The sequence below is a fragment of the Fringilla coelebs genome, assembly GCF_963513975.1.
Source record: "Fringilla coelebs genome assembly, chromosome: 12".
NCBI lineage: Eukaryota > Metazoa > Chordata > Aves > Passeriformes > Fringillidae > Fringilla > Fringilla coelebs.
The window spans coordinates 10,634,815-10,650,575 of NC_140038.1; the positions used below are offsets into that span (position 1 = coordinate 10,634,815).

At 43.4% G+C, this 15,761-nt stretch overlaps 1 protein-coding gene across 2 annotated transcripts; it reads right to left on the bottom strand.

Moving 5' to 3' along the window:
• Nucleotides 1-4,949: 4,949 nt before the first annotated feature.
• Nucleotides 4,950-15,501, bottom strand: LEO1 (LEO1 homolog, Paf1/RNA polymerase II complex component). Of its 2 annotated transcripts, none has more exons than XM_084213518.1 (12): nucleotides 15,164-15,501; nucleotides 13,667-14,392; nucleotides 13,321-13,425; nucleotides 12,719-12,813; nucleotides 11,906-12,051; nucleotides 10,409-10,493; nucleotides 9,986-10,080; nucleotides 9,579-9,713; nucleotides 8,778-8,913; nucleotides 8,273-8,459; nucleotides 7,903-8,000; nucleotides 4,950-5,221 (listed from the first exon to the last, which is right to left on the bottom strand). In XM_084213518.1, the coding sequence occupies exons 1-12, from the start codon at nucleotides 15,219-15,221 to the stop codon at nucleotides 5,117-5,119; spliced, it is 1,971 nt and encodes a 656-aa protein (XP_084069644.1). In that variant the 5' UTR covers nucleotides 15,222-15,501; the 3' UTR covers nucleotides 4,950-5,116. The 2 variants fall into 2 exon arrangements, with proteins under 2 accessions (XP_084069644.1, XP_084069643.1); XM_084213517.1 differs by having other exon boundaries at nucleotides 13,321-13,428.
• Nucleotides 15,502-15,761: the final 260 nt, after the last annotated feature.

Sequence of the window (15,761 nt, forward strand, 5' to 3'; positions counted from 1 at the left end):
CCTCTTCCCAGCCTTCCAGCAAGTCTGGATCTCTGGCAAGTAACTTCAGAGCCAGAAATCAGGCTTAAAAATGCTGCTCCACACAGTGTTGGACTTCTGCAGAGGTGTAAGTATTTGTAAGAACACACTGCAGTCACAATGCTTTGCACATTTATGTAATTCCCATCGTGGAAATCCAGAATGCCCCTAATAAATGTCATTGCACATGTATTAAGGACATTTAAATGGCTTGAAAAATCTCAGATAATCCAGTTTACTCAAAAATTTTGCTGGCTAACTGAAGGGAAAGTTGTCCCAAGAAAAAGCAGGAGCAGAGGCAGTAAATAACTGAGGAAAACAGCAGCCCTGATGTCCACCAAAGGACCAGATTACAAAGTGACTTAAGTCTTCAAGCTGGCAGTGCAGCATTCAGAAATTTGTTTTCCCCAGTATCTGGCAATGCTGGGCCGTGGCAGGACTAAATCTTCAACAGACAACCACATACATGGTGCATGCCAGCAGCTACTCAAGTTCAGTGTTTGAGAAAGTCTGAGAGCCAGAATAATCCTATTTATTTCTGGGAGATCAAACAGGATTTGCAAAAGGGTAACATATCCACAGATTAGTGAAATGTTCTCAGTTTAAATGTGGTCACTTTGCAATCATGTCCAGTAAGTATTTTCATCTGTAGTTTTAAAGGAAGTTTTGACCATGAGAGACATGAGAAGTGGAAAATGCACATTCCATATATATTAATATATATATCCATATATATATGGATATATGTGGGGAAAAAATGGGAATGGTGTTCATAAAACACCAATCCCTCCTTATCTACCTTATCTTTGACTCACACAGGAAGGCTCTTCTGCTATGAGCAAAGAGAACACACCAACAGCTCCCAGCATCTCCTTAGCACAGAAAGAATCAACATTCTCTAGAGACTGACTTTTCCAAACAAGGTTTTCTTTGGGAGAAGGAAGGAACTTCAGGACCATCAAAGCAGCAGTTGTTTACCAGGATGGAATGGAATCATTACAAAGAATTGAGAATGAATCTGAGGTGATGGCCAGGTGCAAGGGGCCCACAGGCAGCAGAGCCCTGGAGGGGCTGGAGGGGAGCACTCTGCAGCTCCCACTCTGGAGGGGCACAGGGCTGATCTCTGGGGAGATGGACATGAGGGATGGGGAGGCTGTGTCAGGGGAGCTCAGCCTGGACATTGATGGAGAGTTCCTTCCCCAGAGGGTGGGTGGGCAGTGGAGCAGCTCCCCGGGGAAGCGGTCACAGCGTCAGGCCTGACAGAGTTCCAGCAGTGTTTGAAAGCTCTCAGTGCCATGGTTGAGTTTGGGGCAGCTCTGAGGAGCAGCGAGCTGGACTCAGCAGTCCCTGTGGCTCCTCCCAGCCTGGGATGCCCTGGGACTCCCCGTGCCAGACCCTTCCTGCAGCTGCAGCAGGTGCCCGTTCTGAGCAGCTTCCCAGAGCTCGCTGGCAACAGGGGTCTCAACAAGGGCTTAGGTGGGAAACTTCCACGTCTTTGCTTTGAATTCCTTGTGCCCCGACAGTACATAAAAACAGCACATCAATCACTCAGCTCACAACAGAAATGCCTTCACCCAAGGCAACTGTGCACCCACTGCCTCCAAAGGAACCTGCAGCCCCGAGAGGATGGGAGAACACAGTGCAGTGATGAGCTGACTGTTTGCAGGAGGGCAGGAGGGAACCCTTCTGAAGGAGCTCTCTACAGCACTCCTATTCTAAAACAAAAACCGGCCATTTGCAAGTGGAGATCCTGGGAAAACATCACCTAACCAGTCACAGCAGACACAAACCTAATTATCAACCAGACAAGCACCATCAATAACCTAAAGAGATGCACAGATGTTACATTTGTGATAAGAACAGGGGCAGTTAGAGCTGCAGAAAACTCTGGAGCTCATTCAATCACTACAGGACAACACCTGATATCTTTGAATATTCATTCCCCTGCCCCATATTTTTTCCATCCCACTGGAATTAAGGATATTTAAAATTAGATGTGGCTATTTTAATACCCAGCAAACACTTTTATTCACAGCACCATCCTACCCAGCATGTCTACAGTAAGGGCAGCCAGATCAAATTAGCTGTCTGTCAAGATAAAAGTTAATATATTCCTTATATATTCCCACTCACTATCCATGACTGCAAGAGAAGGAAGTGCCCTTGGGTTTATTTGAAGATGTAATTCCATGGTGGAATACTTTGGGTCAGTGGGAAGCAATGCCTTCAGAGTGCTGTGCTCAGCTGGGCTGCTCTCCCCTGGCCTGAAGGCTACACAAACTCCCAGGACATCCCGGTGCCAGGGCTCGCTCCCGTGACATCCCTGGGCTCTGACAGGCCCTATCCAAACCTGCCCTGTGGCAGCTGTGCTGCTGCTTCCTGGCTTGTTTGGCAAATTCCTGGCAAGGTTTCAGTCCAGACCTGAAATGAACACGGACAGACCAGGCACAGCCTGTAACTGCACACTGCACTGAGTGCTGAAATAAAGGCCATTTTGTCCTGGTGACTTTAGAGAACATCTAGCAATAAATTCCTGTACCTTCCACTGGAGATACTTGTCTTTGTTCCCAAGAAAGCTCAATTTGCACATCCTACTTAGGAAGGAGAAAAGTTATTTCCTCAGGGAGTCTGCCCCCTCCTACCTGAGCAGGAGTATTTTGCTTTCACAGCAGTGCCCACTCAGGCAGTGAGAGGTCAGGGCTGAGCTCTCTGGAAACTGTGCAACACACCTGAATCTCTTACCAAGGCGCCATAAGTACTCACCAGGCACTAAAACAGGCTTATGAACCCTAATTCCATCAACAGACAGACTGGGAGGCTGGGAAAAGGGAGAGCAAAAACTCTCTTCAGGTTAAATGAAACCATACATTAGACCCACAACTGAAAAAATACTGGGGATAAGGCTGAGTTCATTCAAGTGACTTTAATTACAAGATGATTGTTAAACCAATTTAAGCTGAGAAAACACTTTCTTCAAGTCCACATTTAAATAAGACTTTAAAAGAGCAATTTACAAAAGATGACAGTGTAAAAAATGACTTCTTTTCATCTTTGTAATCCACAAAAAGCCTCATTTTTGGAAGCTAAAGTGGACCACTTACTGCGTAAAGGCTTAGTCAGCATCAAACTTACAAAAGTGATTAAAACATTTTCACTCTTAGGAGTGTAGTAAAAATAAAAATAGCCAACATTTCCATTAAACTGTTATAAAAGTAAACACATTACCAGTGAAATGATGCTGTGTTTCCATATGCTAAATTTGTTGTTTTAGAGGTATCTGGGAGGCTTTTATGTGGAAGTACAGCATGTTACATCCATCTAGAATGAGTCCCTTCCTCAACAGCTGGCTTCTTCCTGAGAAGGTTGCCAGTGGAGAGCAGGTAACCTCATGTAAGGAACCAGTCTCCCAGCAGAGGTCTAAACTAAGAGGATTACAGGGTCAAAATTCCAGCAGCTGGGGGACTTTATCTGCACATTAAAGAGGCACAGAAACTCTCAGATAAGTATTTAAGTATATATATAAAAAAAAGAAAGAGTTTCTCAGGCACTCAGACTTCCAAGCTGAAATTTTTCACCTTTTCTTGCACACAGTCTCCACTGCAGTCAGCTGCTCAGCAGAATACATTAACACATGCAGAGCTCTGTGCTCTGCAGCCAGAATGCTCCTGTGCCTTCCAGACGGGGGAAGTGGAGGCAGAGCATTGTGGCAAACAACCATCCTAGTTAAAGGTGACAAAAGCAAGATGTCCAGGCTGAAAGCTCTAACTCAAAGAGCCAGGGAATGTCACAAACAGAACGCTCACTAAGAGGCACTTTCTCCCTTCTGTTTTAGAAAAAAAGCCAAATTCAGTTTGGCAGGAGAGAGATGGGGACCAGTCCCTCTTCAGTAACTACCAGCTACTTTATTTCACCTAATGTAACACAAATCCACATCATAAACTTTGCACGGCATCACTCAATGGTTTTGTTTGTAGGGGAGTTCAGCTACTTCTGCTTTCTCAACTTCAAGTCACATTCAGGCTTGCAGGACTGTGTGAGAAGTCAGCCAAAAGAGCAGCACAGATAACATAAGAATGGTCTCTCTGCAGTGAGAAAAACTGCACAAGGTATTTCATCTCTGAAAGAAAGAGTGGAAAAGTTCAGCTATTTCTTCTACTGTTTTACAGCTGGTATTGTATTGTCAAATAAGGTGTTTTTAAAAAGTGTAAACACAGCAATGCTTCTGTCTAGAACATTCTGCTCCAGTGACGTCCCAGCTAAACAAAACCCTTTATAAAATCTACCAGAAACAAGAGGAAATGGCACCATAAGAATTACATGAGAGATTCTGTTGCATTTTTTGCACTGTGATTCATTTCACCTTTTAAAGGAGACTTTCAGCTCGGCTGGCAGAAATGTCAGTTTTGTTGAAATAAATGCTTTTACTCTGACATTTACATCACTAGCACATGACTATTATTATTGTTGTTATTATTATTATTATTACTGCTCTGGCAAGATGCAGATATTCATTCTGAACTTCAATGCATGAAAAATAAGTGCCTTATGTGATCAGTTAATGGTGAGGTTCATGCAGTTAAAATGATTTACTCAAACATGGCAAGAAATATTTTTAGTCAGCAAATTATACCAGCATAGCAATGTACTGTCCAGTAAACAGGAAATAAGGAATATCTAGGGAAGAAACAGTTGCACTGTACCACTGTATGTCCTTAGCAAGCTCTATCATCATACCCTGGAGGCCAACTTCTCATTGAAGCATTCCACAGAGATTAGCACGGCTTCTCCTAATGAACTCACTAAGTTAATGACCGATTCACTTGGTAACTAGATACTACAGTTCTCAAAAAAAAAAAAAAATTAAAATCAGCACTGTGATGATCCCTGGTGCAACATTTGCTGTGATGAGACAAAACTCTTGAGAGTCAAAGGAAGTCAAAAAAACTTTATTCACACCAGAAACGCAGCTTAGGAATTTTCCTTTATCAAAATAAGCCCCTCATGGTTACTTACATCTGTGCTCTAACAGAACTGTACAATATATATAAACATATATATAGAAAAAACAAGAAAAATCAACTGCTGCGCTTCCTTAATATTAATCATCATCTTCTTCCTCTTCATCACTGATCACGTATTTCTTAGGCTTCTTACTTGCTTTGTCATCATCATCTGCTTTTCTCTTTCCAGAAGGTTCACCTTCCTAAAGGCAAAAAAAGGACAAAAATAAACCACCATATTTCCAGCTAGAGCGGGAAAAAACACAGAACAAAAAGACCTCCAAGTCTTTCTTGTAAGAGAAACACAATTACTAGTTCTAGTTTTCCCATTCTGTGCTACTGTGAAGCAGGGCTGGTTCTGTGCCAGTCCTCACCCTCAGCACTGAGTGGCTGCTCCCAGTGCCACACCCCAGGCCAGGAGGGTGCAGGAAGCTGCAGCTCCATCCCCTCAGTGGCCCTGCATCCACACCTGCTCTGCCTGAGCATGGCATGCACAGAGCCTCTCTCTGCATTTACTGCATTTACAGCATGTGAGGGGCACTCCCGGCAGGTCTCATGAGCAGTGATTCTCCAGCATACAGACACATTCCCTTCAGGCAGCCCCTGCAGCTTTGCTAAGTTTTCAGACTATTTATACCTGTATGGCCTGAATCAGAGCTACTGAAGCAAAGAAGGAATGCAGGAAGTGGGCAGGCATTTTGCTCATCAGAAAGACAAAACTAAACTAACTGCTCTCTGGCATAAAGAAAAAATTAGGAGGAGTCACTGGCACTCAGAATCAACACCAGTTAACAGTCCAAGAAATGTAACAGTTTATAGTTTATAAGGCTTCAAAGAGCTGGTCAAAGAACTCAAATCACTGAGTTAATTACCTGCTTACAAGCAATACCATAAAGACTTTTATAGGGCTGATCTTCAGTTTTTAGGTCATGGAGTCAACAGGTTGATTTTTGCTCCATGTACATTTCATCAGTTCAGTTTTAATCATCTTTCCAAACAACATTTTAAATCACGAGTTGTTCATGCAAAACTCATCCATAGTGACATGAGGAACAAGTGGTAACTTAACTATGGTTGAAAAAGAAGTGTATCTTTAAAAATACTGTCAGGCCTAGGTAACCTCATCCCTTTTTCCATTTGCTGGTTTTGGAAGTGGAGTTTTGGGGGGTTTTTTGGTTTGTTGCTTTTTTTTTTTAAGCAACTTGCTTGGATTTTAAGGAGGAAAGATTGAGTTCTAGAACTTTAGTGTTTCAGAACTCCAAGGAATAATTATTTATCCAAAAGCATTTGATTCTATGTGAACGTGTTCAGTACGTACCAGGAGAATCGCAGTTACGAAGGAATTTTAAGCAGGGAAAACAGAAATTAACAGGGGTGGGAATCTCAATGATAGCTTCTTCCTCAGAACAAACATTCTCTTGTAATCTAGCTGGGCTATTGTTCAGTGAGTCATCTTCCTGTTCAGCAGAGTATCCCCATTAACTGCAGCAACAGTGAAACTACTTGCTGTGTGGTGATAAAGTATATTATTAATAACAGACTGACATTTGCAGTAAAGGTAACAAATTGCTATCAGCACAAAGATTTGTGCTGTGCTGTTGACTGACAGCAGGTAAAAGCAAGTGAGTGTACAAGGAAGCCAGAGCTCCACACGTGTGGGTATGCACTGAGCACCACTGGGGTTTTCTGTGACACTGCAGCTCCACTCCAAGGCCCCAGAGGAGCATTACCTTCCAGTCACTCTTTAAAATGGAGGCTGCTGCTCCTCAAGCAGCAGAGAAATGCTGCTGATTAGACCTTTTCTTCTGAGAGAATGAAACTAACAAGTCCTCATGTTGCTGAATCATGAACTAACACATCTATTAAGAGTCTTAAAAATAAATAATTCAATTACTACTAACAAATGCTCACAGGGCTCACAAAATTACAGTTTTGTCTACATGGCTCACCATGGCTGTTACATTCTCTGATATTCTAAATTTTTCTGATGTATAAGAAAAAGCCAGGAATCTATGTCTTTAGAAGACAAAACTAACTTCTACTAATTCCACTTCACATTACAACACCTGTTACAGAGTCAGCTGAGTTATTTGCACTAAGAGCACCAAGAACCTGCATTCAGCACAGAAAACACCCCAGGGGCTGGGGAGTGAGGCCTCCCAGGGACTTTACAGGAAATACAGTACAGAAATGAAAATGAGAGCAGCTTACTCCTTGTGTAACACTGCAGTGCTGTATCAGCAGTGACAGACTTGAACTAATCCTCAAATGCAATGTTCACAAAGACTCATTTAATAAAAGCCAGCAGTCATAAATTACAAACCAATAAAACACCATTTTAGATTAGGAAACAGCACTACTGCTGTAGCTAACAGTTATTTTGATCAGGACCCAATGTTTCAGATGATGCTGGGGTGACGGAAAATATATGTTTAGCAATGGACAGTAAGTCTTTTTAATTCAGTTTTTTAACTTTTCTATTTAAAAAGAACAGAAATACTATGTGAAAATGCTTCCACTATTTCTATAATAAACAGGAGAGGACCACATAACTTAGGTAACACTGCACTAGGATTCAACTATTAAGTCTTCTTACTCCTTGAATAATTTTGGTATATTAATTTTACATAACTCTGCATAAATTTTTCCATCTTTAAATCAGCAATAACAATAGTGTCCTCCTTTGGGAATCACTCAGGTCTGTGAACTAATGCAGCGCATAAGAAATTGGTGATTAATTACCATGGAAAGCATGCCAAGTGAAATAACACATTCATCATGGCGTAAATGAAACCACAGAAGTCCTAAGTTTAAACACTAGATTTAGTGGAGGAAATGTTCCTCATTAAAAATGAGCAGCTTAAGAACAAAGTCCTTCTCTTACCTCATCACTATTAAGTTTCTTTGCCTTGAGTAGTCTTTGGGTTTTATCTTCATCTGAGCCTTCGTCACTGTCAGAAGAGTAGATTCTAGCACGTTCCTCTGCACATTCCAGAAAAAAATAAAAAGCCAAATATGTTTATCTGAAACTGGTGTGGAAGACAGAATATTAAAATGTCTTATATTTAGTGCCACGAAATGTTTGCAGAACCTCAGTCCAGAGCAAACAAAATAAACTTATACGAACTGAATTAACGTCTCCTCACATATTGAATGAACTGGCAAAATCCCATCTCACCAATCCCATCTCCTGTGCAATTACCCTGTCTGAATCACACAGGCCTTAATGACATGCTGTTAAAGCTTATGATTACCTCTGATGCCACCTTTGTATCTGTTTTTGATAGCTGCCAGACTGATTGCATCATCGCCCTCGTCCTCCTCGTCGTAGCGGTCGGGCTCCAGGTAACTGGCGCTCAGCCCCCGCTGGTGCTGCTTCTCCCGCATCCGCCGCTGCTGCGACTCCCTGCGGATGGAGGCCCTCAGCCTCTCCTCTTCTTTCTGCCCAAACACACAAGCAATGAACTGAGGGATAAAAAACCCCCAAACCACCTCAAGAGCCCCTCATATGTAGGTTTTTATACAGCAGAGAAAAACCGCTGTAGCTCTTTACACAGCGGTGTAAAGGCTGCAAACATTCTCCTTGTTTTGTCATCTGCTGGGTTAAGCAAGCCACACCCATGGCTTGGAATTCTTGCTTAAAACACCAAAACATTACTGTTTTTCATAACTCATAGAATATTCAAAAATGTCCAGCTCTATTACAGTTGTGATAATTAAGATTAAACCAGCAGATCAGAGAGTTCCATGCCACAATACCTTGATCATTTCTGTGCGCTGAGACTCTGGATCACGGCCTGCCATTGGCAAAATACGAATTTTCTGGGTCTTTGAACATCTGTCTGCCAGAGACAGAGTCATCTTCCTGTGAGTGGCACTGTCTGTAGAGTGTGGCCTGGTAAAAAATTGCTAGGGGTTAAAAACTTCTTTAAGGAACATATCAATTCTCCAAAGACAATGGTAGGGGTGAGCACTTGAGAATTCAGAGATTCATCTGCACAAAAGTAAAAGCATCAACCCTTTTTAAAAAGTATTTATGTGCATTGTAACAGCTACTGGAGACAGAAAGTCTCCTCTCAGTGAAATCACCAGCCCAGCCATTAACAGGTGGACTCAAAGACCTCTAAGGCCTTTTTTACCCTTAATGATGCTAGAATCCTACAACCTTTGACCTTTATTAACCTAAAGATACATCCTCCTCACAGTTCACATCAAGATCTGAAGAAGCAACTGTACCTCAGACAAAAGATTAATTTCAGGGAATAGTAATATTTTTTCTGACTCAGATGAGGACTTGCATGTAAAAATGCAAATTAAAATATGTATACAAAAAACCTATATGTAGCCTACATAATAGAGGAAATGGCACATTAACATTCCCAACTTAGACACCTAATGTAGGACAAATCTTACTGAAAAACTGAGTTTGGAAAATAGCACATTCTTACTAACCAGTGAAGCTCTGAAGCTTTACATACTGGTATATCTAATCTTTATATACTAGTAACAACACTTAATTGCAAAAACAGTATCAACATTTGATATGGAACAGCAGTTTACCTGAAGGTTAACTTGGTCTTGAACACAGCCTGTCCTTGCAGGCCTGTCCCTTGTCTGATGAACAAATGATTGTGGTCCCCTTGTAGCGGCGCCTTGTACACGTCAAAGACCTCATTGCCCAAGTGGAGGGACATGCTTAAAAGAGATTCCCACATCAGTTACTTGATAAAGCCACTGCAGTCTATTTTTTTGCCTCATTTCTAAATGGAGAAAGCCTTCATGTTTCCTTTTTATATCTAGCCAATAATTATATTTCAATCTAAACTAAGCAGAGCATAAACCTTTCAAAGCACTGAGACTAAAATAATTTGTACTGTGCAGAGCTGATGTCAAAGTTTGCTGACCTTCCAATTTTGTATGTCACTGCAAGAACTGCATTATTTCAGTAACAAAGGGTGCAAACTAACCTTCCATCTGACCATTTAACTATCCGTGCATTACTTTCTCTGATCTCATTCCCTTCCTCATCTCGTCGCATCCGCCATCGTATTGTGTTTTCTACCTGTAGGGGGACAAAACAAAACAGTTTTTCTAGCTCCTAAGGAATACTGTGGTAAAATATACCCTATTTAGGCCAAGAATTGCAGTTAGAAAGGCTTGATAATTTGTGGCATAATGCAAAGAAATAAAGGTGAAAAGTATTGCTTTTATAGGTGAAATGCAGCTGTCAAGCTTTTTAAAAATTTATGACTAAAACATATCAACTTTCCTCAGTGCCCACACTTTCATTATCTGAAAACTCAAAACATCATTCCAAAAGATGTGAAATACACTTTGAAGGAAAAGCGCCTAGGTAAGTGTAAAAGACAAAAGGAAAATTAATACTATACCTTGAGTTTTAACCTGGTTCTACCTTCTTCATCAAGCATCTCCTCATCTTCAAATTCATCTTCGTAATACTGGGGATCAAAAGGTCTGCAACAAATTTTACAACACATTCTTTATTCTTCTAAGAAAATTAATCCAGATTATTGCAGAGTTGTGTAAGTTAACAGATGCTTGAGAGGTTTAGATTATTCCCTGCCCACAACAGCAGGCACTGCAGTGTGGGACAGCCCTTTCTGCAGCCAGGAAATTCACTGCACTAATTCCCAGCCTGGGGGCCCGACCCAAGTGTCCTCTGTACCATCAGCTACAGGGTAACATTCATACTCTCTGAAGGTTCCAGCTGAAGAAAACAAGTCTGCCTTAGAAAATTCTGTTTCCTTATGCCAGCATGATGAGGTCAGGGTTAAGCATGGAACAAAAAATATATGAGATCATACAGGGAAAATAAAATGAAAGAAATATCTCATAAATGAGGTGAATTGGGGATTTTCTAAGAGGACAATCTTTGTTGGTTTTTTCTTTGTTTTTACTTCAATCTCAAAACCAACCAAAGAGAAAGGAAGATGAGATTGTTTTTCCCCTCTTCCATCAAAAAAATCTGATGACTCTGCCACAAAGTGTTTGCAGAACCAAGTGAGTGAGTGGGGGGAACCCCTTCCCTAACCTCCTTCCTAACAGTTCCTAGGCTGCTCAAGGGAAAAGTGATGGGCTCTGCTACTGTACAATTCTGTTTTCAGACCTGTCTGACCTCCAGAGATCACCAGGAGTTCTCTCACTAGTAGCAGCTACTACCCAGATTTGGAACAGTTCTGCCCTGAAACAGCATGGAGCCCCAGCCCAGGAGAAGGACTGAGCTGAGGTGTGACCCCAGCAAGGCTGTGCTGGGAGCCAACACTGCACCTTGGGAGCAAGGCGAGAAAGCGGCTCAGTGAAACACTCAGATTCAACAGCACTGTGAGGCAAGTGCTGAAGGAGGCCTTTAGGGCCAAACCTAACACCACAAACAACTCTAATAATAGATTTTGCTGCTCCTTAGGCATTCCAGTAAATGTCTTCAGTTTGGGTTAGATGAACAGGAAAACAAGTAACCAGCCTCTTCATAAATAGTACATTTAACATACAGGAATAAAAAATGCCTTATTCTGAAATTCAGAATGACGTTTTTAAGCACTGGAAAGTGCATAAGGGTCAGTACATTCACCTTTCACATCTCTGAGAGCCTAAACTTATGTTTACAATTCAACTGATAGCATGTGCTTTCAATTAAACCACATTTTTGTCTGGTTTTTACAGACAATAAGTTATTCAATCAAGCTGAAACCCACCTTCATAATAAAATTACCTGATTAGAAAACAACAGCCATTACTATTGATTAATCACAACCAAAAACATGCATCTTAATGTCAACAACTTTAAATAGAGTAAACACATACTAAACAAAAGCAATATAGTGAAACATTAAAAGACTTTATCAATCCTGTATATAATGTGCAATTACCTGGGCTCCACACTGAGGAAGTTGGGCAGCTTCACAAAATACAAATCATTACCCAAGTCTGTGTTTACTTTTGGTATTTCTACCTCTATTCTGGTCTCTGGAATAGGCTCTTCTTCCTGCTGCTCTTGACTCAGCCCATTCTCATCCTAGTAAGAAAAAAAGATCAGGAGCATAAGTGAAAAAATCTATCTGGCTACTGCTGCTCTAATAATTACATTTTGCTTAAAGAAAAGTCATTCATAGGCACAGAGAGGTCAGGAAGATTTGGATAAAAGAATTCAGGCATTTTCATTGAAAGGAATTCAACTCAGCATTGTCATGTGGCACTTGAAGTGAATTCAAGCACCATGCAAACTCAAGAGACCAAAGACAATAAAGAACAGCAAAGGAGCCAACAGAGTTGGCTAAGCACTGGAGGGAGACTGGGGGACAATTTATACAAGATAAAAGAAGGGATTTTTATCTATTATCAATAAAAGATGGAAAATTATCATAAAACCAGAAGTATTTCTCAAATTGCTGCAATAAAGTACCAAAGATAGCTACAACTTTATATTTTATTTGGTAGCAATCAAACTATTCTTTATATTTTTTTAGAGTTCAAAAATTGGAGCAGGGATGGGGGAAGGCAGATTATATCTGATATTGTTATGTATAAAATTTTAATAATTCTTTCAGCTGGGACAAAATTATCTGTAATGCAACTAAAGGTCACTACATTTTTTTTCACTAGAATATTACCCACTTCAATTGGTGTTCTGCATTTCAGAGTGCAATGGCATGGTAATTATCTCAAAAGTCAAGTCCACTCACAATAGGCTGTCCTGGGGTTGGTGGCTTGTCTTCTCCATCACTCCCCGAGGAAATGTCATCAGCACCTCCAAACAGGTCCATGACATCTGCATGCTCTTCAGCAGAAAAATTACAATTTAAATCACATATATATGCACACACAGCCCTAATGCAAGATTTATCAAATAAGGAAATCAAGTTGAAAAATGGCAACAGAAGAGTGTAAGATAATCCTCATTCAAGTAACTGAATAGAAGTAAAGAAGTTTCATTACGCATTTTGGAGGTTTTACTTCTCAGAAAATAAACATCTCTTCCTCAGCCAGCTAAACCACCACAAAACATAGTACAGGTTCCCTGGGCTGCTCTGATTACAGGAACCATTTTCCAATATCATTCAGTAAAAGCACATGAAAGAATATTTGCAGAAGAGAAAACCTGACAGAGCTATGTGGAGAGGATCAGCATGTGCATCCCACACAGAATTCCTGATGTCTGTTTGGTTATTTCCATGGCACCGTACAGCAAACGCTACCAATTCTATCAAGCCCTGCAGCTGATGAATGGCAGGCTCAAGAGGAGGATGAAAGGACCCAAAACCCCACAAAGCCCCCCAGCATTTACCTTTCTGCCCTTCTGTGTCACTCTCTGCTTCTGAATCGGATGCAATTGGTTTCTTCCTCTTCATTCGCAGAACTTCATCCTCGCTATCGCTGCCCCTTGCAGACTCTACTAAGGAGCATAATTATTCTCAGCAAATTAAAAATTTTGGTCCACAAATTTAAAAATTCCTCTCTATTAATAAGCTCTTAAAGTGCTGCATCAAAAAAAAATGCAAAGATGACAATAGTTAAAAACTATTAAATCAATGCCTTTACACTGAAGTTGCAATCTTTTCAGGCCAATGTTAACAAAACAGTAAAGAGAGACCAAACCAGCAGCAAATCATTATTTCTGTATTCATTCCTACCAGATTTGTGCTCTTGCTCCTCCTCATCAGAGTGCTGGGCCCGTTCCTCATCATCAGAGTTCTGAATCTTCTCCTCTTCAGACCGCTGGGCCCTTTCATCATCGTCAGAGTTCTGCATCTTCTCCTCATCCGAGGCCTGTGGCCTTTCCTCATCATCAGAGTTCTGCATTTTCTCTTCATCTGAGTTCTGCAGTCTTTCCTCATCATCAGACACCTGTGGCCTTTCATCTTCATCCGAGTTCTGCACCTTCTCCTCATCGTCAGAGTTCTGCTGTCTCTCCTCATCGTCAGAGTTCTGCTGCCTCTCCTCGTCATCGGACTGATCACTTTTGTCCTCCTTGCCCCACTTCTCATCCTCTGAGTGTGCTTTCTCGGAGCCGTCTCCCTCGGAGCGATGGCTGCCCTCCTCGGAGCCGCGCTCGCGCTCGTCCTCATCGTCGTCGTGCGCGGCCTCGGACGCGCTGTGCTGCTCGCCGTCCGACTGCTCGTTGTCCTCGTGCTCCGAGTGCCCCGAGCCCTCGGAGCGGTTGTAGGATCTCTCGGAGTGGTTGTCGCTCCCCGAGTGATGGGACGCCCCTTCGTCCTCGCTGTCATCTCCGAACAGCTCCTTGTTGCTGGGTTTCACGGCCTCCCTGTCGTCGTCCTGGTCGCTGTCGCTGCCGGAGGCGTTGCTCCCAGAGCCGGCGTTCTCCTGCTCGGAATCGGAATCAGAGCCGGAATCGGAGTCTGCAAAACAAACACCACCCTCTCAGCAGTCAGGATGCCCCTCCGAGGATGCTTTTGTGCATTGCTTTCACAAAAACCTCGAAAACACAACCCAACCCCACCCCCTGAGAGAACCTACAGAGAACGGCCACAAGATCAACAGAGTTAGCGAGAATAGTAAAATAAAATGGGCTGCTAATAAAAGCACAGCCAAAGAAAGGCACAATGGAAAATGATCGATGGCCCAAAGGTTTCAAACTACAAGCTGTGACCTAAGATTTGAAAACTGTAGCTGGAATAAAGAATTACACAAACGAAGGTAACAATTGAAATAGTGAGAGGTTAAACAAGTAATTATACAGACGCGGCTTATAAAACCCTACAAATCCAAAACTGTCACTTTGTATTTAATCCAAGTCATCTACCCAGGGAGATTTATGACAACAGAGCGACTCCTCAGTGCCGAGGCTGGCAAATGCGGTTTCCAACAGGAAAATAAAAGAACACCTGGCTTGAACAGTAATTTACAGGAACGTGTACAAGAATTTTTAAAACGTCAGGGACCTAAACCAAGTGTTCCACTGTTTCCAGGACTCGGCTGCAGCCGAACAACCTTCCCTGCAGGTGCCGGACCCCGGCCCGCGGCTCCGCGCCGCCCGCGCTCGGGGGCCGCGGCAGAGGGGAGGGAGCAGGCGGCGCGGCCCGCGGCGGGGGCACCCGGACGGAGGGAGGGAGAGAGAGCGAGCGAGAGAGCGAGCAAGAGAGAGACCGCGCGCGAGAATCCGCCCCCACCTTTGTGCTCCGGCTCCGAGTCCGCGTCGCTGCCGAACAGATCCGCCATGTCGGCCATGGCAGCAGCGCGGCCCCACCGGCGCCGCGCAGTGACGTCACACGGAGCGCCGCTCGCGCAGGCCGCGCGCAGGCCGGCCGGGGTCGCTCTCAAAGGGGGCGCCTCCTCCGAAAGGGGCCGCGCCTGCGGTCGTGGGGAGACATGGCCCGGACGGGGAGCGGCACCGCGGGGCCGGGGCCAAGGCCGTGGGTGCCCGGCTGCCCCTCCGCACGCTCCCGGCGTGCCTGCAGCGCCCCGCACAGAGCAGCCGCCCTCCCCTCCCGGCGGCGCTCGCCCGGGCCCGCAGGTGCCGCTGTGGCGGCGCCGCTGCCGCACTCGCGGCGCCCCGCCCTGCGCTGAGGGAACCCGCCCCCCTCAGCGGCGCCGGCCGCTCCCCGCCCGGCCCGAGAGCGAACGGGGGCGTTCTCGTACAACACAGGGCTTTCAACAAGTCAGTACAGTACTAAGAACAGCAAACAAATAAAACCCCGAAGCCACAAGAAGAATACAGTACTTTAATCATCCAAAGATTAGTAACTGTTTTACAATCTGACAGCATAT

Excerpts from the sequence above, each read along its gene's own strand:
- LEO1 (XM_084213517.1), bottom strand. The coding sequence starts at position 15,221 with ATGGCCGACATGGCGGATCTGTTCGGCAGCGACGCGGACTCGGAGCCG. Across the intron at positions 12,814-13,320 it reads TGACACAGAAGGGCAGAAAG|AGCATGCAGATGTCATGGAC; the intron begins GTAAATGCTGGG and ends TTTCTGCTGAAG. Across the intron at positions 9,714-9,985 it reads GTTAAATGGTCAGATGGAAG|CATGTCCCTCCACTTGGGCA; the intron begins GTTAGTTTGCAC and ends ATCTCTTTTAAG.